Source organism: Bos indicus x Bos taurus, chromosome 18 (assembly GCF_003369695.1).
Source record: "Bos indicus x Bos taurus breed Angus x Brahman F1 hybrid chromosome 18, Bos_hybrid_MaternalHap_v2.0, whole genome shotgun sequence".
Lineage (NCBI taxonomy): Eukaryota > Metazoa > Chordata > Mammalia > Artiodactyla > Bovidae > Bos > Bos indicus x Bos taurus.
In genome coordinates, this window is record NC_040093.1 from 51,185,150 (window position 1) to 51,208,241 (window position 23,092).

Sequence of the window (23,092 nt, forward strand, 5' to 3'; positions counted from 1 at the left end):
GATGTGAATGTCCAATTGCCCTTTTTGCTGAAAAGACTGTTCTTTCCCCATTGAATGGTCTTGTTACTCTTGTCAAAAGTCCACTCACCATATGTGTGAGAGTTTACTTCTGGACTCTCAACTCTGTTCTGCTTATCTTTACATCTATCCTTATGCCAGGACCACACTATTTTGATTACTATAGCTTTGTAATAAGTTTTAAAACTGGAAAATGTGGGAATTCTCTGGCAGTCCAGTGGTTAGGACTCCACGCTTTTACTGCTAAGGGCCTGGGTTCAATCCTTGGGTAACTGCTGCTGCTGCTAAGTCGCTTCAGTCATGTCTGACTCTGTGCGACCCCATAGACGGCAGCCCACCAGGCTCCCCCATCGCTGGGATTCTCCAGGCAAGAACACTGGAGTGGGTTGCCATTTCCTTCTCCAGTGCGTGAAAGTGAAGTCGCTCAGTTGTGTCCGACTCTTCGTGACCCCATGGACTGCAGCCTACCAGGCTCCTCCGTCCGTGGGATTTTCCAGGCAAGAGTACTGGAGTGGGGTGCCATTGCCTTGGGTAACTACGGTCCCACAAACTGTACGGTGCAGCCAAAAAATAAACAAGGAAGTAAAATTGGAAGACATGGGTCCGCTAACTTTGTCCTTCTTTATCAAGATTGTTCTGGAGCCCTTGCAGCTCCATCTGGATTTTTAGGATCAGCTTATCAATTTGTACAAAATGAGCTGGGATTCTGATAATGACTGCACTGTATCTGTATATCAGTTTGGGTCCTTCCATTTGTTTAGGTCATCTTTGATATTTTTCAACAGTGTTTTATAGTTTTCAGTGTGCAAGTCTTGCATCTCCTTGATTAAATTTATTCTGCAGTATTTTTTTTTTTTAGCACCATTGTAAATGGGATCATTGCTTTAATTTCGCTTATTTGCTCAGATGGCTTTTTATTGTTAATTTTTTATGATTTTTCTATATATAAGGTCTTGTCATCTGTGAATAGAGATGGTTTAACCTTTTCCTTTCCAATCCAAATGACTTTTATGTGCTGATTTATTTGCTGAGTTGTCCTGTCTAGAACTTTACAGTGCAATGCTCACTGGAGGCAGTAGGAACAGACACTTTGTCCTGGTCCTGGTCTTGGGAGAACAGTTTTCAGTCTGTCATCATTGAGTACAATGTGAACTGTGGGTTCTTCATAAATGCCCTTTGCCAGGTTGAGGAAGGTCCCTTTTACTCCTAGTTAGTTTATTTTTTTAGTCATGAGATGGTGTTGAACTTAATGTTTTATCTGTGTGGGTTTTGGTTTTCTATTTTACTCACGTTTATTGCATTAATTGATTTTTGCATATTAAGCCAACGTTGCATTCTTAGGATAAATCCCAGTTGGTTGTGTAATCATTTTGATGTGTCACTGGAGCTGGTTGCTGGCTTTGTGCTGTTGCTGGGGCACTGTGCGTGCGCTGTGGTCCCTGGGTACTCCCTGGCCCTGTGACTACAGGCCATACTGGAGGCAGAAGAAGAGGTAGCCCAGCATAGATAGGAGACACTAAGGAGGCTTTCAGTGTGTTTTCATTTCAGTTCGAGGAGTCATCATCACTCAGAGAATTCTGATTTGGTTCTCAGTGGCTGCAAAGGAAATCGGGACATTTTTTCCAGATTGCAGGTGAGTTAGAAAATGCAAAACTCAGTGTGTCCACTGCATCGAAGCCATGTGCTATCATGATATTTATTGAGTATCCAGTGAGTCCAGATGCCTGTTCTAAGCAGAATGAAAGCCTGAGTCACAGACATGGTCACTCAGACCAGAGACCATGTGTTCTGTGAACTCATGTCACCATGAACGTCAAAGGAACACAAAAATGAAAGATGAAATACAGGAAGCATCTCCAGGCTTTAGGACATTTAAGATTTGAAAACAGGAAGTAAAAATATGGACTTCAGTAGTAACTTGGTTGCTACTCCCATTCTCTGCTCTTTAACTCTGGGTGCTGCGCTAGGAGGTCAGACTCTTGAGAACTGATATAAATAACCCTCCACTTGGCTGAGTATTGAGAGTTTGGAATACAGTCCCTTCTGTTTCCTGGGTCACTTGTCACTGAGGCAGGAACACTGAGAAGGGTGCAGAAGCCCTTCAGGTTCTCGTCCTGCAGTGAAAAGTGCCTTTCTGTCAGCATGCTGCTGCCCAGATCTCCTGAGAGTGGGCTCTGGGGTCAGAGGGCAGACCAGGCCTGTCCTTCTCGCCGGCTGTACACTGGGAGTCTGTAACTGTGGACATGCCGACACAGCTCTGTCTTATGGGATCTGGAATTCCCGCTATCTCTCTTTAAAAGTGCCTGAATTTAGAAAATGTGGAGGATGAAAGGGAGATCCTAACACTCCACACAAAAGGGACGTGTGTCCTCTGCGTCCATCGTAACGGGAAGTGGAAGAAAGTACCTGGGAGGGCGGCCGCGGCAGGAGTCGTGGGGTTAGAGGTCGCGTGTGACAGAATGATAAGGAGACGGGTGCTCTTCATCTGCTGCCGTCTCCAGGAGATGGCTGCTGACCTGGAGCAGGGCCCTGCGCCCCTCGGCCACGCTGCTCCCCACGGACACTTTCTCTTTGGAGTTTTCCGCAGACGCCTCCAGGCCCTGACTCACGGGTGGGACATGGCCAGCCGCCTCCAGAGACAGCGGGAGCTGCTCACCTGCAAACGGTAACACGGTCGTGTCCCAGGGTCTCTCCCCACTTTGGCTTCTCTTCCCTCTAGTTGCGGGTCTCTGGGCTGGCCTCTCCCCGGGAGTCCCCTGGAGAGCAGGGTCTGGGCCCAGGATCCCTTCAGTTCAAAGGCTTCACATCGAATGTGGGCTCAGGGGTCCTCACAGCAGCTTCATCACAACTGAGCTGTGAGTTGACATCCTTCCCAGGCTAGTGAGCTCGTTGGTTCGCACACTGCTCCCACCCTGGGTCATCATGAAACTGCATGGCTGCTTTGGGGAAGCACAGTGGTGTCTGTGGACCCAGCAGCACAGGAGCCCAGGCCCTCCAGGGAGGGATGGGCCGCAGACTAGGGCCAGTTCCCAACAGGCTGGGAGGGTGGCTACTGCTCCAAGCATTGCTCTCGGGGGTGACTGTCCACACCTCTGTCCTCCCAGCACCCTCCTTGGCCTGCCCCCCTCCATGCTGGTCAGCAGCCCCCGTGCGGAGCAGCCGGCCGCCCCCAGCTGCACTGATTTCTTCCACTTGGTCAACTCAGAGTTGGTAGGTGTGGAGCGAGCAAGGTCAGGTGCGGGGCTGGGGGCCATGTGGGCACCGTAGACTAGTTCTGGGGAAAGTTCAGGAGTGCATCTGTGGTTACATGGAGCCAGCGGTCTCGGTATAAGTCCCACCTGCAGCAGGTCACTGAGGATAGGCTGTGGCACTTGGAGCCACAGGGAGTCCTTCACCCTGTTGGACACTGGCGGCAAGGCCAGAGACTGGGGCCACAGTGCCCTCTCTGGAACACGACTCCTTCACAGAAGCTTCCCCAGGTTAGCAGTTTGGGCCCCAGAAGTGCTGACCGACCTGCCTGCTTCACCTCTGGGCACAAAAGCCAGACAGTGCCCACACCTGGCTCTTCAGGCTCCAAAGGGTGCCCTCCCTTACTTGTGCACAGTCAGGGACAGGGAGGTGCTGTGCCCACCGCAGGAGGCTTTGTAAAATTGCACCATGTGGTTGGAGGTTGATCTGAGGTTCTGGTCATCTGTGTGGAGCTTATAGGGTAACTGGGGAGCAACAGAAATGAGGTGAGATTTTCTGTTCTAGTTCGTTCTGGAGGCTGTTCCCCCTCAAGCTCTGAGAACGGCCTGTGAAAGCAGCCAGGTGCTGGGGGAGGAGGGACAGCACATGGCCGCCCACCCCCGTCCACCGCCTTCCTTCCTCACCAGCCTCTACTATCTTGCAGAGGAACTTCTCCCATGATGGTGCCCTCACCCACGACATCACCGCCCACTTCTTCAGGGTAATTCCAGTTCCCTCCACCCCTCCCGTGTCACTGCTCAGACCTCTGGCCTGGCCCTTGTGTATACAATGGTTCCCAGGGTCCACGTGCAAACCCAGTGGTGGGCATCTCCTCCCCCAGGGGCTCCTCAACACCTGTGCACGAAGCAGAGACCCATCCCTGGCAGCCGACTTGGCCCTGACCGCCTGCCAGACCCAGTGCCCCCTGCTGCTCACCTCTGCTCTGGTAGGCCTGCCATCTTCTTGCGGGAGCTCCCAGGCCTGGTGAGGTGCCATGAGGGTCAGTGTGGCTGGGGCTGCACGTCCATCTAGGGCTTCCTGGCTGTGTGATCCCAGGCACAGTGGGTGTTAAGTCAGGAGAAGATGGCCGGGAGCAGTGGGGAGAGAACTGGAGTGGGAGGACAGGGTCACAGGAGTCCATCCGTACCAGAGCAAGCGACAGGAGTCGTTCACACTGTGTGCTCTGGGCTGGAGCTGCCGGCTCGGCCCCTGCAGCCCGGCCTCTGCATGGCGTTCCGAAGTTCCTCAGGAGGGGCTCCCTTGTGGGCTTTCTCAACCCTTCTCGTTTTGTCAGGAGGGAGGACACAGCCCCATTCTTTCAGAGCAGCATGTCCTATGCCGAGCTCCCTGGACAACCGTGCGTCCTCTGAGGATGAGTTGTGTTGGGCCGTAGATGAGACACTGTCCTTGTGGTTAGGAAGCACTAGATGAGCAGAGCCAGGCTCGGGGGGGTGGGTGTCAGCCAGCAGGTGGACGTGTCCTGCCCAGATGGTCAGGGTCACTGAGGTCTCCAAAGAGTCCTGGTGGTGGGGAATGACTGTCGGTGCCCGTTCTCTCCCATGAGCTGTGGTGGTCGAGCCTGGAGCCCGAGCTGCACTGCCGGTGGAGGAGGTGGTCCCAGAGCCCGCTCCCTGCAGAGCTGCGGAAGCTGCAGGAGGCCCACCTCTTCGCTGAGAGGTGAGTATGGGCACACGCTCTTGTTGACCTGCCCAGCATCTCGGGAGCTGGAGAGGCCTCTGGACAGTCCCTGCAAGGTGCAGTGTTTACCTACCCATCTCCTCTTACTTCCCAGTGGGTGCCCTCCTAACGGTCACAGAGAGGATCGCTGGCCCTCTCCAGCCTCCTTACATTTTCCTCTGTGACCATTTCCATCCCTCAGGCACCCACAAAGAATTAGGGATGCCGGAAACCTCAGAAAACAAGGAAAGCCAGTCTGCCCACTGACTCTAATCATATAGAGAGCAGGAGTTTCTTAAATCACTGCACTTATTGTTTTTCACTTTTGTCCGTTTTAACCTGCTGAAGGACCTTGAACATCACAGTGCAATTGGGGCAGGGGTTGTGTGGGAGGCTGGTGTAGATTCTGGGGAATCGGGGGAAGGGGGTCGGGGCAAGGGCTCCAGGCGACCCTGCGTTCCACACCCTCCTGACAAAGCTGAGACCCCCTGCAAGCTGCACCGCTTCCTGTGTCCAGGGCATAGGGCCAGTCTGTGCAGAGCCAGGTTGGGAGCAGGGGTTCCTGTGGTAATACACTCCTCTTGTCTGTGCAGCGTGTCCTCCCCCCTCACACCGTCCCCCGCACCTGGCCCGTCCTGGCTCTGCGCGGCTGCCCTGCACTTTGCGATTCAACGGGCCAGGAAGGAGAGCTTCCGGCAGGAGCTGGGGAAGCTGGATGGCCAAGGAGAGGAGGCAAGGATGAGACGCTCTTCCTTGAGGGTCACTTTCTCTCAGGGTTCATCTAACACATTGTGCTTTTCAAGGACACATAAGTGTTTGGGGTCCTTGTGACTTTATTTGGAAGCAAACCTTCCTGGGTGTACAGGTTTGATAAGACTTACTTTCAGGTTAACTCTCAACTGCTTTTATTTGACCTGTTTATCCTCCCCATAATCCCTAGGAGGGGGCAGTTAGGGCTGGCTGGCACTCATCAAGGTACCTATACCCCATTCAGCTGCTCGCTGAGACCAGGGCTGGATGGAGGAGGGCTGCTCGGAGGGCAGGCTGATGTCCCCACTGGGAGCTGCCATGGTGCACCCAGCTGAACCCGATTCTCTAAAACCCAGAGCTCCCCAGAAGCTCAGGCTGTATACACCTGCCTGACAACAACTGCTGAGCTGTGTGGGGTTTGAGTGATTAGAATTTCAAGTAACAGAGTCCCAGGGAGCATCTGTTCTTAGACTTTTCAGGCTGTTTTTGTTGGAAGGCTTTTAGTGGCTCCGTATCTTCCAGACCACTGTTCCCTGACAGACCCACAGAGATGGGCGCCAAGCAGTAATTGTTTATAACCCATTAAATTCTCTAAAAGCGATTGGAAATTTTATTCCTGCGAAGATTCCCCTAAAGATTTCTAACCTAGGCCTATAAACACTCAATTAGTGAGGAATGTTTTTTACTTATAGTTACTCTCAGGGACAGAATACAGGTAGTCTAATGTTGTAAGCGGATGTGTTTTCATTTGTAGCTGTTCGTTTCCCTGTTTTTCTTTTCCTTGATGGGCCTGCTCTCTTCATATCTGACTCCACAGGTAAGTCAGACCCTCTCCCACATTGGACAGGGTGGTGAGCTCCTGCCCCCAGGGCGCTTGAAACCATGGATCCCCATTTCCCCGCAGACCTCCTAAGTTGGGTCTCTTGAGCAGGGGAGGTGTGGTACCTTTGGGGCAAAAACTTTCTCAGGAGAGAAAACCCCAGGCCATGGGCCTGCCCTGTGGGGTCTCCCTTCAGACCCTGTACCCTGAGGGTCTGTGCAGGGCCCCAGGTAGACACCCCCTCCTTGCCCACTGTCACCTTTGAGTTCTCCTGTTTTTCTGTGGGTCACAGGCCATTGGTTCCCTGAGGGCTCTGGACATCTGTGCGGACATCTTGGGGTGTCTGCAGAGGAGGAGGATTTCCTGGCTGCTGGTCTTTCAGCTGACGGAGGCGGGTGAGAGATCCAGAGGCTGCCAGCCATGTCTGTGCTGGCCCCCAGCCCTCTGGTGGGAGCAGGTCAGACTGCAGCCGACTCAGTCCTCTTCAGAAGGAACTTTCAAATGATTATGCAGGAGCCCTCCTTGGGGCTCACTTTAAAAACTCATTTTTGCAACTTTATGTTCTTGGTTAAGTATGCAGATTCACTTAATAATTTAGTGGAGCCCTGAGGATTTCAGAGACCCAGCCCCTACCCCCTAGTCTGTGGCGTGAGGTTGCCACCTCTGGGTCAGCAGGCACACAACTCCTGGAGACCCTGACACTATGGGAGGATCCCGCGCTGCTGACAAGCCTCTTGGTTTTGCAGATGTCCCCCTGGGGCGCACCCTCCTTGGCCTGGCCCCCAACCACCAGGTCAGGCTGCTGCCGGTCGCCTTCTACAGGTAACCCTCAGGGCCTGGAGGTCAGGGGAGAGACAGCAGGGGTCCTTCAAGACGGAGAGGCTGCGCCCCTGCTGCCTGCCACCAGCCCCAGTCAGACGTGTGAGGTCGTCACCTGACACCTGTGTCTGCCTTCAGCCTCCTTCCCTACTTTGACGAGGATGCCCTCCTCACAGAAGATGCCTTCCTGCACGTTGCTCTCAACATGTACCTGAAGCTCGTTGGCCTCTTTGTGGCCGGGGAGACTGGTGCAGTCTGGACTGTGGCCCATGATGGGGAGCTCCCAACTCAGGCAGGTGCAGGGCCAGGCCCCATCTCCAGACAGACCAGGGTGATGCTCCTGGCACAGTTCACAGCTGTGGGCACCCTGACCTTGGCACTGCCCATCTTCTTTCTAGGGTGACCCCGTAAGCCTGATAACAAATGCCCGTCTGTTTCTGCTGCAATTGATACCTCGGTGCCCAGAAAGGAGCTTCTTGCACGTGGCAGAGGTAACCCCCAGGTGCTCACCGCGGTGTCTGTGTTTAGGTCCATGTCACCGTGTGACGTGAGGATGCTGGACGCCTTGGGGAAAGCTGGCATCCAGCATCCAGGCCCGGGAGGGACGGGGGCAGAACGGGCCCAGCATGTGGGCTTTGTTGCAGCTGCTGGCTGAGAGTGGAGATTGTGACCCGGAAGTGAGTGCTGCCCTCCTGAGCAGGCGGCAGGCTGTGCTGGACCCCGATCTCTCCCAGGAGCCCCAACTCTTCTGACCCGATCTGCACAGGGCACTGCCCAGTTCCTCAGTAAATAATTTATTACAAGCATGACATGGAGCTCTTGTTGCCCTGGAAAGTGGGTTACAAATCTCAATTGCTTTAGTGGGGAAGAGGAATCAGTTCTCTAAAATCTGCATCTGGCCCAAGTCACTCTGGTTATAGGAGAAGAAACTGCTGGTCCCAGAGCAGAGGCCACAAGACCCCGGAGCCGTAGACTGAACCATCACCACCAGCACGCATAGTGGGGGTACATCAGGGCACCACTCTGCGCACAGGCTGGAACCTCAGTCACCACCCGAGCTTGGGGCAGGCAGGCCCTCAGGTGGGCTCAGCCTTCACCACCTGCCCTGCTGCGGGCCGGGGCGGGGCCTCCGGGGCCTGCGTCAGCGGGTGCACCATAGACATGTGCACGTTGAGGTTGTGTGCCTTCTCAAACCGCCGGCCACACTGGTCACAGGCAAAGTCCAGCTCTGTCTCAGCCTTGTGCTTGGTCATGTGGTACTTCAGGGATGCCCGCTGCCGGCACTGGAACCCGCAGACCTCACACCTATGGGATGGGGGCAGTGAGCCAGGGCCAGGGTGCTGCCAGTGGGAGGGCCACCACCCCCCACTTACTGCAGAGGCTTGGCTCCCGAGTGGCGCATCTGGTGGACCAGGAGGTGCTTCCGCTGCTTGAAGGTCTGTCCACACTCATCGCAGATGTAGTTCCGCACCTCTGGGGACCAGATAGGGAGTGACCACAGGCCCTGACACTGTCCCCTTGGTGCCCAAGCACCTGACTCACAGGTGACACAGCTCTGACCCACGTCACTTGGCTGTAGCATGTTTCCCTAAACCTATTTTCTGGAGCACCAATTCTTAAGAGGAAGCCCAATCAGTGCAATTTCACAGATGACTGATTACAGCTACTCCTACTCTAAGGACTGTCCCCACCACAGGGGTACCCACTGTGGCAGTCAGTCTTACAAGAGCTTTTCAACAAAACTTGAACGTCACACCCCCAGCCATGCACCTGGAGCAAGACCACATGCTTCTCTCCTACGTCACTGCACGCCTACCAACATGTGACGCAGCCGCACAGGCAGGCTCCTCCGTGACTAGGAGCAATCGTCCTGAAACTGTGAGGTCTAGACTGTTCTGTGCTGAAAATAAAAACTGCTCGTGGTCACGACTGTGGTCAGACTGAGTTACAACAGCTTGACCCGACACCAGGGAATTACTGTGTCTGGACTAACAGACAAGAACACTCACAGCATGAAATGCTGTGAAACCAAGGGACTGTGAGCCAGCCATTAAGTGGGCAAATCAGAGTGAGGAAGTCAGTCGTTTGTACAAAGATCAACAGAGCAAAGATATCGTTTAGGATGGACTATCTGGACATGGGGGCTGCAGGTCGGGAGAGCTGCCTTCTGGGCAGAACAGCAGTGACGAGCATTGGCACACACGAGTCCAAGGCCGTGGACGCGTGTTCAGAGAGGAGCGGTAGCAACCTCACACGCTGAAGGCGGTGATCACGGGCGCCACCTTCCCTGTGCTTTGGGTTACTTTTATAATCTGAAAAGCATATACCATTTTCTTCCAGTGATGATGTAAATGGAGAAGGAAATGGCAACCCGCTCCAGTACTCTTGCCTGGAGAATCCCATGGACAAAGGAGCCTGGTGGGCTATAGTCCATGGGGTCGCAAAGAGTCAGACACGACTAAGCAACTGACACACACAATGATGTAAAACAGACCACAATAAACTCACAGGACAGCACCAGGGTTTCTTCAGTGTCAGTTCCCGGGAGCCCCATCTGCAGGGGAGGGGACACACCTGTGTGGATGAGCTTGACGTGGCGCTGCAGGTAGCGGTCAATCATGAACACCTTGTTGCAGCCGGGGTGTGGGCAGGGCCTCTCCCGGACCTCCTCGTGGTGCTCCTTGACATGCTTCTGTGGGAGGGACCAGGGGCGTGAGTCCCCTGGCATGGCCAACACCCCAGAGCAGCGCACGTGCCTCCTCCCAGCGAAGGCACAGACCCAGGCAGGCCCTGTCAGCAGAGCTGGGGGTGCGCTCTCCTGGGAGCCCCCTCACCTTCATGCCGTCGGCCCCGCGGTACACGGCCGTGCAGCCCTGGTGCGGACACTTGTAGATGGTGGGCAGTTCCTCCCTGCAATGCAGAGCACACGTGGAGCCACGGCCCCCACAGGCTGTGCAACCCCCGCTCCAGCCCCTCACCTCTCACACCGTGGCTTGCCCTTCCAGCCCGGCTTAGGCCCAGGTTTCTTTCGGATTTTTGGTTCTTCTGACTTCTTGGCTTCTTTGCTTTCACTCTTCCTACCAGACACCCTGGAAGAAAAGACAACACTGGTCAGTGATGTTTCTGACCTTTTGCATACACAGTGCTCATTTTTCTTTAAACACTGAGGTAGTTTCTTTGGATTTCCAGGGCTAGCCTCCAGTCCCCATGCTGACCACCTGGCCTTCACACTGACGCTTGGCCACCAGAGCTAAAAAGACTCTGGGGAGGTGGAGGCCCTGCTCTGCCACCTCAGGACCCAGGAGTGGGCCTTCAGGGCCAAGTGTCACTCCCTGTTGTCACACCAAAACACAACTTTGGAGACATCAGGGAAAATAGTGGAGTGGGGGAAGCTAGAAAGAAGATCCAGATCCACTCTCCTGGGACCTGCCAGGAGACCCTCAGCAACCAGTGGGGAGCTCCACACCCACTGCTGTCCCCTACTGCAGACCCTAGGCAGTGGGGACCTTGTCTTCCAAGCATGGGGTTGTGCACCTCAGCCAGTCTCACAGGGCCCTGAGGACCAGGCCAAACAGAGCAGCTTCCCCCTTGGTGTCCTTCAAAGTCTTAAAGAGACATGCACACCTCTTCTTAGATCCAGGAATGTAAGGAAATCTGTCAGGAACAGAAGTCAACTTCTAGAGCCATAATGACAAGCCACTGCTGACGCAATCCTCGATGGTCAACAACTGAAAGCTTTTCCTCTAATATCAGAAGGAAGACAGAGATGCCCACTTTCATCAGTTCTCAACACAGCACTAAAAGTCCTAGCCAGAGCCATTAGGCAAAGAAAAAGGCATCTAAATTAACAGGAAAGAAAATTACCTCTATTCACGATGCCATGATGTTATATGTAGAAAACCTTAAAGAACCTACACAGAAAAATTAAGCAAAGTTGCAGGGTGGAAAAATCACATTAAAACCCAGTCCTGTTCCTACACACTTAAAATGAATGGTCCAAAAAAGGAAATTAAGAAAACTATTCATTTTTTATAGCATCAAAAGAAATAAGATACTTAGGAGTAAACTTAAAAAGTTAGACTGGTACACAAAACTATGAAAATGCTGTGAAAATTAAGACCTAAGCAAGTAGAAACATATTCATGAACTGGAAAACTTAAAACTGTAAAGATGGCAATAATCTTCCAAAGCAATCTATACATTCAATCCCTATAAAAATTCTGTGTTTTTTTTACAAAGTAGAAAAAAAATCCTAAGTTTCACATGGAATTTCAAAGGACATTGAATAGCCACACAAGTTTGAAAGACAACAAAGCTGAAGGATTCACACTTCCTAATTCCAAAATTTACTACAAAGCTACGGTAATCAAAGCAGCATGGTACTGGCATAAAGACAGACAGACATACCGAGAAACAGAGACCAGAAATAAACCCCTGCAAGTACAATCGACTAACTTTTGACAAAGGTAGCAAGACCACTCACTAGGGAAAGGACAGTCTGTTCAACAAAAGGTGCTGGGACAATCACATATCCACATGCAAGAGTGGGGTCGATCTGTACCTCACACCATACACAGAAGTAACTCAAATGGATCAAAGACCTAAATCTAAGTGAAAACTGTGAAACTCTTATGGGTAAATCTTCCATGACCTTAGACTTGGTAATGGTTTCTCCTGAATATGACACCAAAAGCACAGTAAACTAAAAAAGTAAAAACAGGAACACTGGACTTCAAGACAGTGAAAAAAGGGCAAAATATATTCTACAGTTCAGTGGCAAAAAAACCAAACAACTTAGTTAAAACACAGCCAAAGAACTTGGACAGACATTTCCCCAAAGATGATACAAACATGAAAAGCTACTTAACATCACTGTCACTAGGGAAATGCAAATCAAAATGACAGTGAGATACTACTTAATATCCACTAGCAGGACCTAAAATAACAAGATTTGGTGAGGATGTGTAGAAATCAGAACCCCTGTACATCGGCAGCAGGAAATGTAGAATGTGCAGCTGCTGTAGAAAACTATGGCAGTTCCTCAGAAAGTTAAAAGTACCATAGGACCCAAAGAATCAAAAACAGGTCTCAAACAGGTAATTGTTACACCAACCTTTCTAGCACCATTGACAGCAGCCAAAATGTGGTCCCTCCATACCATGTGCTGCATGACAACCCGACCAGGGATCAAACCCATGTCCCCAGCAGTGGAAATGTGGCATCCTAACCACTAGACCACCAGGAAAGTCCCTTTAATAGGACCTTATAGAAAGGAATCAAACTGACAGGTCACAACATGCATGAATCTCAAAAACCCTATTCTGAGTGAAAGAAGCCAGTGGGAAAGAGACACACACAGTCCCCAGAATGGATACCTACACTAGGAGTGGGCAGGGCCTGAGGGGCAGACAGGGAATTCACTGCTTCATGAGGATGCGTTTGGGATGGTGAAAGTCTGGAAACAGTGCTGATGGTAGCACAACATTGTAAAAGTTCTGAAACGGGAGTGAACTGTACACTTAAAAAATGGTAAAACAGTAACCTTTGCTGTGTATTAATTTACCACAAATAAAAACATGAACAGCTGTTTTCCTCTTCAAACAGTAATATTAACAAGAACCTTTTCAACAACTGCACAGGCTGCTCCTCCCCTTCTTTGTCTATGACTATTCTTTGCCACCCGGCCACGGTCCTGGCCTCCACCCTCCGCTGCTGTGCCGCTCAGGCACCTAGTGAGAGCTCAGCCATGCCCGGTGCTCGCACCACATCACATGCTCCTTGAGAGCAGGAGCAGCCTCCATGTCTCCCAGTGCGTCCCTGAAGGACAAGGGGCTGGGGTCCCTGCAGGCGTGGGAGGATGGCGCTCACAGGCCCAACTTGGGGCTGCTGGTGCTCTTCCTTCCAGTGGCCACTCAGGCTCCTGTGGGAGCCCCGGCAGCTGGTGTCCCCTTCTGTCTTGTGGCTGAGGACCTCGACAGGCACGTCTGCTGCAAGGTCACATGGACCTAGGCCACATCCTAGGACGTCAGCAGGCATTCGTGTTGTGGTGCTGGAGGCACCAAGAGGCCGTCAGGGATGAGCCCAGAGCTCCAGCCTCCAACAGGTACAACTTCCACTAACGTTCCATCTGACCAAGGCCTCTGAACACATTGCAGCTTCCCTGGTGGCTCAGATGGTAAAGCGTCTGCCTGCAATGTGGGAGACCTGGATTCAATCCCTGGGTTGGGAAGATCCCCTGGAGAAGGAAATGGCAACCCACTCCAGTACTCTTGCCTGGAAAATCCCATGGATGGAGGAGCCTGGCAGGCTGCAGTCCATGGGGTCGCAAAGAGTCGGACACAACCGAGCGACTCCACTTTCTTTCTGAACACATACCTGATGTGTCCCGTCCTATTGCAGTGTCTGTGCGCCCTCCCAGAAACCCAGGGCAGGGGGGCCGCCTGCGTGCCGTCTCCACCTGGAGCAGGGCAGGGCAGGGCCTCTCCCTCTCCTAACCCCATGCCAGTTGCCCTAGGACTGCTGGCAGCAGGACTTAAGAGGTGGGCTCATGGAGATCAGGGTGGAGAGCAAGGGCTCCTGCTGCAGCAGACCTGGCCCCTCCATCCTGGCCCTCCTGACACCCCCTCTGGCCCAGCAGCATCTGTTCACTCAGGCCCGCTTAAGGGCTGTGACCCAGTCCCACATCCCAACTGGGGACTCCCAAGCCACCGCCTCTCTTGTCTCCACCCACAAAGGAAAAAGGAAGTTGTGCCTGCTTCTCCATTTTGTTTTGCACTTTCCTGGCTGATGGTGTGGTTTCATTCTACATCAAAGGCCCAAGCTGGGCATCTACTAACGAGGCGTTTGGGTGTTCCTGGGCCCAGGATGACACAGTGATAACCAGCCTCCTCTGCCAGCACCCACAGAGCAAGAACACAAAACCCTGTGGGAGGTGGGCTGCCTCAACAAGGGATCAGGGCCAGAGGTAGACCCGGAGCAACTGCAGGGCCAGGTGGCCATGTCGCCAAGGCCCTGGGCACAGAGGGCAGAAGGCGAGTGGGGGACCAGAGGCAACCAGAGCAGATACAGGTGGGTGGACGGATCACATTCACAGTGCTGCACTAGGCCAGGTCCCTGTGCTGAACTGGGAAAGTCCTGGGCTACCCAGAAACCACCCTTCACTGGGCTGGTGAGGTCAGGCCATTAGAGAAGCAGAGCGTGTGCTGACCAAGGCAGACAGGGGAAAGCTACTGTCTGGTCCCCGCTGCCCCCAGGGCAGGCTCAGATCTCCAGGTCACCCACTGGACACCTCCCAAACCCCAGGGAGCTCATGGCACCACCATCCCCTTACTTCTTTCCTGGGTACGGCTCAAAGGACTCATCCGAGGACTGGGTGTTCTGCTTCTTGTCATTTTCATCTTCACTCAGGAAATCTCTAGGAAAGAAGAGAACCTTCAGCAATGCTCTGGAGCAGGTGACGGAGGCAGTGAAACTTCCTGTCTAACACCATGTGGATCCCCACACTACATGTTTTACTTCTCAGAAGGCCTAAAATCCCCAATACTCTAATACCATCTCCTAAAAGAAAGGGAAAACCAGGGTCACAGGCTGAGGATCCCTGGTAAGCCATGCCTCTCATCACACCAGGACCCCAAACTCAGAAAGTCAGCCTACGGGGCCCCAGGCAGAGGGGAAGACCCTCACAAGAGGTAGCTTCGCAGAAACTGGGCTTTTAGAATGTCACCTCACTCCCGTAACTAGAAACACCTGCCCAAATGACAGGCCAGCTGTCAGTGATTTCAAAGGGTAACAAAGACCTGAAAAAGATCTGCATGTCTGTAATCTCTACCCTAAAATGTGAGTCACGACATAAGCTCTGCTAGTCTGCAGACAGAGCCTGGCTGGCATGCCTCAGCTGCCCCTACAGGCTGCCACCCTCCCCACAGAGAAAGGCCCAAGGATGGCTGGTGGCTGGAGGACAGCCACAGCCTCCTGACCTGGGGTGGGGGGTGGATTTCTGGCACCCACTGGTTCTCCTCCAACACCTGGGTCATCTGTCACTGGCACCAAAAATCACGCTGTCGTTCTACTTGTTTGGACAAAGTACATCTGTGGTCCAGCCACAGTGCACAAGGCAGGGTGGAAAGGTCAGCTGGCGTGCGGCCTCCACCCTGAGAGATTTGATCTTGGAGACGGGGAAGGGGGTGGCCCCAGGAGCAGACAGGTGGTCCTGCCTGACTCTAGAAGGTCTGTCCTCCACTCCACACCACAAACACCATGATAAACAGCCAGAGGCTGGCTTCTGTTCTAGTAACATCTGGGGTTGGCATAAAACTCAGCCTTGGAGGCGGAGATGAGCCAGCAGCCAGAGGACCATCTAAATAGAGTGATGTCCACACCTGGCTGGGCCCCCTGTGCAGCTCCATCAGGTCCGAAGTGCCCCCAATCAAAAATGGAAGCCTGTTAAGCACCCCCTACCACTCCCCTCCTCCCAACAGAGAAAGTGGGAGGCCAGTGAGAGCCAGGCTGCAGCCCCTGGGATGGTGGCGTTGGGTTGCCAAGGAGGAATGTTAGGCTATGTAAACCCACTCTTCTCTCACCCCTCAGAAAGGTCACTGAACTCGTCTTTTACCCGATCATCCGAGGTTGGAGATGGAACCTGCTTCTCACCCAATTGCCCTGGGAAACAAAGAACAAGACTCCAGTCACCTGTCACCCCAGGGAACAGCGTGGTAGTGCTCCCCACAGGCATGACAGGGCGCCTAGGGTTCCTATGCCTCCAAATCCACTCACCTCCTGGCGCCCCCGCCCACAAGGCCTGCATAGCCAAACCCACCATGCCACCCCCATGTCCTGCCAACAGTAGTAACAGCAGCAAATCCAGCCCTGCCCCAGAGGTTCAGATCCAGTCACTCTGGGATGCTTCAGAACATCGAAAAAGATCATTGGTATCCAAGTACTGCAGGCACACAGTTCAAAACTCCAAGCAGTTCTAAGAACAGTGAAGCCCTCCAGCATGAGTACTGCCTCACTTTGAACCATCCGGTGGCAAACATCACTCACAGGAGCAGCCTGGCACCCACATGGAAGCTCAGAGACGTGGGTAGGAAGCCGGCCCAGCCCTTCTAATACCACGTTGGTGAACAGCTGCACCCAACACACAGGGCCACAGGATCAGGCCCCACAGGGCACTGACAGGCCCAGGCAGTGACCTGCACTGGCTCGGGACAACCCCTGACCCCAGCTGCCTTCATGCCCCACAAAGGCCCAGGCTCTTCCTCCCTCTGTGCCCTGGCCCAAAGCAGGCTTGGAGGAACACCTGGATCGCAGGTGAGCATGCCTTGAAGGAAGGCGCTCAAACGGGGTCTTCAGCCCCTCTGCTGTCAGACGCACATGAGGCGGTGCCAGGGCTGCCTTGGTTACTATACTGCCCCTCTGCGTATGATACCACTGCTACCACCACAACACCCACTTCTTGCCAAGGGCCCTGCCCGGCTCAGGACCAGGAATACTGGTCAAATAGCCCAGAGGAGCCGCCTACCTGGGGCCCCACCCGGGGGGAGGCTTGGCTGAGACGGGGGGCCCGGCCCCGGCCCCACTGGGTCACCATCTGAAGGAAGCCGGCTTGTGTCCATGCTGGGGAGTGTCTCGGTTTCAGCCCCAGCCGCAGCTGCTTTGCCTTGGGAGCTCTGAGGGGCAGCCCCAGTGGGGTTGAACCCCCGATGCTGGGGGAGTCGCGGGGCTGAATCCTTGTCCCACGTCCACTTGACACCCAAAGCACTGTCCAGCAAGAGGGCCCCGCAGCTGGAGTCGGCGTCCATGGTGTAGTCATGGCCCTGGTCGCAGCCCCACATGGCCCGGATGACACCACAGTACTCGGAGGACAGCGTCCTCTGGAGGCTAGGTAGGGCCCCGCAGCCGGCCGCGTGTCTGTGCACCCACCCTACCAAGCCACGCAGGCCCTGGGGGCTCGAAGCAATCAGGTCCACTGAGGAGAGGCAGAGAGACGCCAGCCCGTGGCCAGTCAGCATCTGGGTCCCCCCGCCTCCCACCCACCCTGCACCCCACCCTGGGGGCGCACTCACCCACACACGCTCCCTCCTCTGGCCCCATCCGTGGCTGGACACCGACCCTGCAAAGGAGCAGGGCTGCTCACCAAGAGCAAGCATGGGGCCCAGTGGCCACTGTGTGTGCAGGCTGAGCCTTTTCCTCCAAGGCCACCCACCAGGCCCTCCCCGCCCTGTGCTCTCCGGTCAGTCTCCCGACACACCCAGCGCACTGGTGCTCATGAGTGTCTGCCTCACCAGGCACCCGGGCTGCCCTGTGCCCATGCAGCCCTGTTCACAGGGTCTCCTGCACGCCCCCAGCAAAGGAGGGAAGGGGCGCCTACTTTGCACAAGGCTTCCGGCGGCCTGTCGGGGGAACATTGACTCGCTGCAGGAAAGATGTGAGGAGGCCGTGGCACTGGTAGAACTGGGCATGGCAGTTCTTGCAGATAAACTGGGACAGAGCTGGGTCCTGGTGGACAGCCACGCCCAGGAGGCGCTGGAAATCCCGGATGAAAACACGGTCCCCAGGGGGTGGCCTTTCTGAGCTCTCCCCAGGTGCCCTGCCGGAGATGCTGCGGAGACTCCGGGAGGAGAACTTCCCATGACAAAGGCGACAGTGCCCCATGGCCAGGGCCCGGGCTGTTCCTGGGCAAGCACAGGAAACATGAAGTCAGGCATGCAGAACACAGCTCCCAGGCGAAGTGAGATCCACACTCCACCAGCCCCCCGCCCCAGCTCCTGGAGTGGGACCTCCCCAGACACGCCCCTTAGATACAAGTCCAGGTCTGGGCCAGAGGCAGGGCTCTGGCTCCAAGCTCCCAGATGAACACACAGTCTTTTGGGAGAATGGCCAGTGGAGGGTCTTCTGAGTGGAAAATCCTTTCAAAGAACTCTAAATGCCTCCAAAACAAAGCCAGTATTGCTCTAATACTAAAACCAGACAAGGACACAACAAGAAAATAAAATAATATTTATTTTTAATAAACATAGATGTACAAGTCTTAAACAAAGTAACAGCAAACTGAACTCAACACTTAATTTAAAAGATCATGCACAATGATCAGCTGGAATGTATTCCAGGGAGGCAAGGATGGCTCAACCTTCCCGAATCAATTCATGTGACACACATTAACAAAATAAAAATCATACTCCTCTCAATAAATGGAGAAATAAGTAGTGGACAAAATTCAATATCCATTCATGATAAAATCCTCAATAAACTGTATACAGATAGAAAATACCACCACATAATAAGAGCCATACATGACAAGCCCCAAGCTAACATCATACTCAATGGTAAAGAGCTAAAAGCTTTCTTCTAAGATCAGGAACAAAACAAGGATTCCCACTCTCACCATTTTTATTCAACACAGTACTGGACATTCTGGCCAAAGCAATTAGGCAAGAAAAATAAAAACCACTCACATCATACAGACAGAAGACAATCTGTTTGTGTATAATATTACATATAGAAAATTCTGTAAGACTCCACCAGAAAAACTGTTAGAATAAGCAAATTCAGTTATAGAATACAAAATCAATATATAAAAGTTGATTTCCATATACTAATAAAAAACTATTAGAAATTAAGAAAATAATCAGATTTACAATTTTATCAAAAAGAATAAAATACCTATGAATAAATATAACCAAAGAGATGAAAGACCTGTACACTGACACCTATAAGACACTGACAAAAAAAAATTGAAACCACAAATAAGTAGTCCATGACCATGGATTGGAATAATTAATTGACATCAAATAATAAGACAATTGACATTAATTAACAAGACAGTGTTAAAATGTCTATACTCCCCAAAGTCATCTACAAATTCAAAACAACCCCTATCAAAATCTCATTGGTATTTTTCACAAAAATAAAACAATCTTAAAATTTATATGAAACCAATAAAGACCCTGAACAACCAAAGCAATTCTGAGAAAGAACCACAAAATTGAAGGCATCATGCTTCCTGATTTCAAACTATACTGCTGCTGCTGCTAAGTCACTTCAGTCGTGTCCGACTCTGTGGGACCCCATAGACAGCAGCCCACCAGGCTCCCCCGTCCCTGGGATTCTCCAGGCAAGAACACTGGAGTGGGTTGCCATTTCCTTCTCCAATGCATGAAAGTGAAAAGTGAAAGTCAAAAAAAAAAAAACAAAAGAAAAGTGAAAGTCAAGTCGCTCAGTCGTGTCCGACTCTTCGCGACCCCATGGACTGCAGCCTACCAGGCTTCTCCGCCCATGGGATTTTCCAGGTAAGAGTACTGGAGTGGGGTGCCATTGCCTTCTCTGTCAAACTATAATACAAAGCTACAATAATTAAAACAGTACAGTACTGGCATAAACAGAGGCACATAAAGGGACTTCACTGATGGTCCAGTGGCTAAGACTCCGCGTTCCTATTATAAGTGGCCAAGATTCAATCCCTGGTCAGGGAACTTGCCACAACTAAAGATCCCACATACTGCAACAAATATCACAGATCCTGCATGCCACAACTAAGACCCAACACACCTAAATAAATATTTTTAGTTAAAAAAAAAAAATTAACACATAAGCTAATGAAACAGAATTGACAGTACAGAAATAAAGTCATGTATATATAACCAATTAATCTACAACAAATAAGCCAAGATACAATGGGGAAAGGACAGTCTCTTCAACAAATAGTGTTGAGAAAACTGGACAGCCATATGCAAAAGAATGAAACTAGACCATCTTATACCATACTCAACTCAAAATGATTTAAAGACTTGAAAGACCATAAAACTTCGATGTAACAAAACATAATAGTTAGCTCCCTGACATCGGTCTTGAAGATGATTTTTTGGATTGACACCAAAAGCAAAGGCAACAAAGGCAAAAATAAATAAATGGGACTATGTCAAACTAAAACGTTTCTGCACAGCAAAGAAAACCATCAACAAAATGAAAAGGCAACCTACTGAATAGGAAAAAATATTCACCAGTTATGTATCACATAGGGGGTTAATAATCAAAATATGTAAAGAACTCATACAACTCAATAACAAAAATAATCTGATTTTTAAAATGAGCAAAGGCTCTGAAGAGACCTCTTTCTAAAGAAGATGTGCAAATAACCAACAGGTGTATGAAAAGGTGGTCAACATTACTTCATGCTAAGTCACTTCAGTCGTGTCCGACTCTGTGCGACCCCATAGACGGCAGCCCCCCAGGCTCCCCCGTCCCTGGGATTCTCCAGGCAAGAACACTGGAGTGGGTTGCCATTTCCTTCTCCAATGCATGAAAGTGAAAAGTGAAAGTGAAGTCGCTCGGTCATGTCAGACTCTTAGCAACCCCATGGATTGCAGCCCACCAGGCTCCTCCATCCATGGGATTTTCCAGGCAAGGGTACTGAGGGAAATGCAAATCAAAACAATGAAGAAAAAAAAAAAATCCCACAATGAGACATTTACCTCCCACCTATCAGAATGGCCATCATCAAAAAGACAAGTAATTACAAGTGTTGGTGAGGATGTGCAGAAAAGCGAACCCTTGTACAGTTCGTGAGAATGTAACTTGGTGCAGCCACTATGGAAAACAGTACAGAGATTCCTCAAAAAGTTAAAAATAAAACTACTATACAGTCCAGCAATTCCACTGCTCGGTATTTATCCTAAGGAAATGAAAACTAACTTGAAAAGGTACGTGCATGCACCCCTATATACACTACAGCATTATTTATGATACCCAAGGTATGGAAACAACCAAAGTGTATATCAATGTATGAATGTATAAACAAAGTGGCATATATACTCAATGGAATATTTACTCAGCTATTAGAAAACAAGAAAATTCTGCCATTTCCGATGACAAAGATAGACATTATTAGCATTATACTAAGTGAAATCAGTCAGATGGAGTAGGATAAATACCATATGATGTTACTAACATGTGGAATCTACAAAAAGAGAAAATCATGAACTAATGATTACAGAAAAGATATATTGTTAGTTGAAAGAAGGGGAGTGAGGTGCTGAAATGCGGTGTGCAGTGATCAAAAGGTGCAAACTTCTAGTTATAAAGCACGTCCTGGTGACGTCGTCTACAATATAATACTTTTGTGTATATCTGAAAATTGCTAAGAGCTCTTTAAAGTTGATCCTATAAGTTCTTATCACAAGGGAAAAAGACTGCTAACTTGGAGTGGTGATGGGTGTTAGCTAGCATACCTGAAAGCAACATCATGTTATGTGCCAACTATATATCAAATTTTTTTCTCAAAAAAAAAGTTTGAGTATATAAATGCCTCCACAGCTATGGAACCGTCATAAACTGAGCTGGAAACTTCATTCCTCTTCACACCACTCCCCTGAGGCCAGAAGCGAAGGAGTCACGTCCACACACTGCTTTCCAGGGGGTCTCTACTCCTGACTGCAGGAGTAGACGATGCCCCTGCCTCTCTGCCCCGGGATTATAGGAGAGCAGCTTGAAGTCTTTTCTGAGGGGGCAAAAGCATGACACTAAGACCAAGTGCATATTAACCCCCATTACAGTCCGTCAGGCGGGGGGGCCAGGCACTCCTATGCTTAATCCTTAGTTCTGTTTTAACGAAGAGGAAGCTGAGGCCCTGAGAGATTCAGCCATTATCCTAAAAGCACAGGGCAAAACCACGACTGAAACCAGGCCTGCCCGACAGACGGCACGACTCGAGCACTATACTACTCCTCAAGCTCTGAGGGGAGCTGACGGGTCAGCTGTGTTGCGAAAGAGCACCCCGCGCAGCTGCGGCGTCCCGGGGAGGCCGCCTCACCTCTCCCAGCGGGGAGGCCTAGTCCGCTTTCTGAGACACCCTGGGCCGGGGGGTCCCGCGGGGTCCCGGTGGCCACCGAGGGCACTCTACGGTCACAGGGGTCCCATCCGCCGCCCCTCGCGACCGGACGGCCGGACCCACCTGCCTCGTCTGCGCCGTCCTCGCCCGCGTCCCCGCAGGGCCGCGCCGGGCCCCAGCCCAGCCGCGCCGCCACCACAGCAGCCGCCTCGGCCACGTCGGGACCGCTGCGGGCGGGGCGGCCCCGGACCCGGCCTCCGCCACAACTACCGCGGCCCGAACTCCCGCGCTGCCGGGACGCCGCGGGCGACAGGAAGCGCCCGAGCCGGTCCCGCTTCATAGCCGTGGAGACTGCTTAAGCTCGGCCCCAGCGCTCCGCCCCGTCCGAACCGGCTCGGCCCAACTCGGCCCCACCCGGCTCCGTCCGGCCCGGCTCCGCCCCACCCGGCTCCGTCCGGCCCGGCTCCGCCCGGCCCCGCTCGGCTAGCTGGGCCGAGGTAGGACGTCCGGAGCCTCTAGTCCGCTAGGCGGACTGTGCTCGTTCGTTTCCGTTCGACTCCGCCGCTCGGCTTCGCTGGACTTACTGGAAGCGGGGGAGGCGATGAGGGAGGGGCGGGGCGAGGGAGGGGGGAGGAGGAGGATGAAGAGACCTGGATGGGGCGGGCTGACCACCGGAGGGGAGGGCGAGGAGAGCGTAAAGGGAGGAGCGGAGTGAGGAGGGGAGGGGCGCAGTGAGGAGGGCCGAGTAGTACGGCCTGAGGGCAAGGGACACGGTCTACGCGATTGGCCTGTCACCGACGTGGAGTGCGGGCAGCAGTAGTTGCACTTACACGCTCTTGGCTACAGCGTAATGAGGTTATTTGAGAGCTCCGTCACCCCTACCTCCGCCCCTTCGGCCCCGGGAGCAGAGCGCGCAGCGCGCCAGCGGGGCGGGGCTGCCGGAAGTGGGTCCGGGC

The 23,092-nt window shown here is 52.4% G+C and overlaps 2 protein-coding genes across 9 annotated transcripts in view; one reads left to right on the forward strand and one right to left on the reverse strand.

Moving 5' to 3' along the window:
* FANCA (FA complementation group A) overlaps positions 1-8,322 on the forward strand; it is a 37,791-nt gene extending 29,469 nt beyond the window's left edge. For 2 of the 6 annotated variants that reach the window (XM_027513745.1, XM_027513749.1), the window contains 13 exons: positions 1,567-1,651; positions 2,520-2,683; positions 3,123-3,228; positions 3,911-3,967; positions 4,088-4,192; positions 4,811-4,923; positions 5,517-5,655; positions 6,428-6,490; positions 6,786-6,888; positions 7,240-7,315; positions 7,451-7,604; positions 7,711-7,803; positions 7,957-8,121. In XM_027513745.1, coding sequence (XP_027369546.1) covers positions 1,567-1,651; positions 2,520-2,683; positions 3,123-3,228; positions 3,911-3,967; positions 4,088-4,192; positions 4,811-4,923; positions 5,517-5,655; positions 6,428-6,490; positions 6,786-6,888; positions 7,240-7,315; positions 7,451-7,604; positions 7,711-7,803; positions 7,957-8,064 — 1,366 coding nt within the window. In that variant the 3' untranslated portion in view covers positions 8,065-8,121. Of the gene's footprint in view, positions 1-1,566; positions 1,652-2,519; positions 2,684-3,122; positions 3,229-3,910; positions 3,968-4,087; positions 4,193-4,810; positions 4,924-5,516; positions 5,656-6,427; positions 6,491-6,785; positions 6,889-7,239; positions 7,605-7,710; positions 7,804-7,956; positions 8,122-8,232 lie in introns of those variants that run through there. The other 4 variants (XM_027513746.1, XM_027513747.1, XR_003506237.1 and 1 more) reach the window with 4 other exon arrangements.
* On the reverse strand, positions 8,091-23,085 carry ZNF276 (zinc finger protein 276). 3 transcript variants are annotated; one of them, XM_027513765.1, is made up of 11 exons: positions 22,967-23,085; positions 17,682-17,985; positions 17,377-17,423; positions 16,833-17,279; positions 15,892-15,970; positions 14,643-14,726; positions 10,291-10,401; positions 10,147-10,222; positions 9,887-10,004; positions 8,686-8,785; positions 8,091-8,617 (listed from the first exon to the last, which is right to left on the reverse strand). In XM_027513765.1, exons 2-11 carry the CDS (start codon positions 17,963-17,965, stop codon positions 8,389-8,391), a joined length of 1,575 nt encoding a protein of 524 aa, XP_027369566.1. In that variant the 5' UTR covers positions 17,966-17,985; positions 22,967-23,085; the 3' UTR covers positions 8,091-8,388. The 3 variants fall into 3 exon arrangements, with proteins under 3 accessions (XP_027369566.1, XP_027369565.1, XP_027369564.1); XM_027513764.1 differs by lacking the exon at positions 22,967-23,085 and adding an exon at positions 22,260-22,757 and having other exon boundaries at positions 10,300-10,401; XM_027513763.1 differs by lacking the exon at positions 22,967-23,085 and adding an exon at positions 22,260-22,753.
* Between the last annotated feature and the right edge of the window lie 7 nt (positions 23,086-23,092).

What these genes read in the sequence shown, in the direction of transcription:
- ZNF276 (XM_027513763.1), bottom strand. Translation starts at nt 22,476, where the DNA reads ATGAAGCGGGACCGGCTCGGGCGCTTCCTGTCGCCCGCGGCGTCCCGG. An exon ending in GCGGGGCCGACGGCATGAAG is followed by an intron (nt 10,005 to 10,146) that starts GTGAGGGGGCTC and finishes TCCCTCCCACAG; the next exon opens with AAGCATGTCAAGGAGCACCA. An exon ending in CGTCAAGCTCATCCACACAG is followed by an intron (nt 8,786 to 9,886) that starts GTGTGTCCCCTC and finishes TCTGGTCCCCAG; the next exon opens with AGGTGCGGAACTACATCTGC.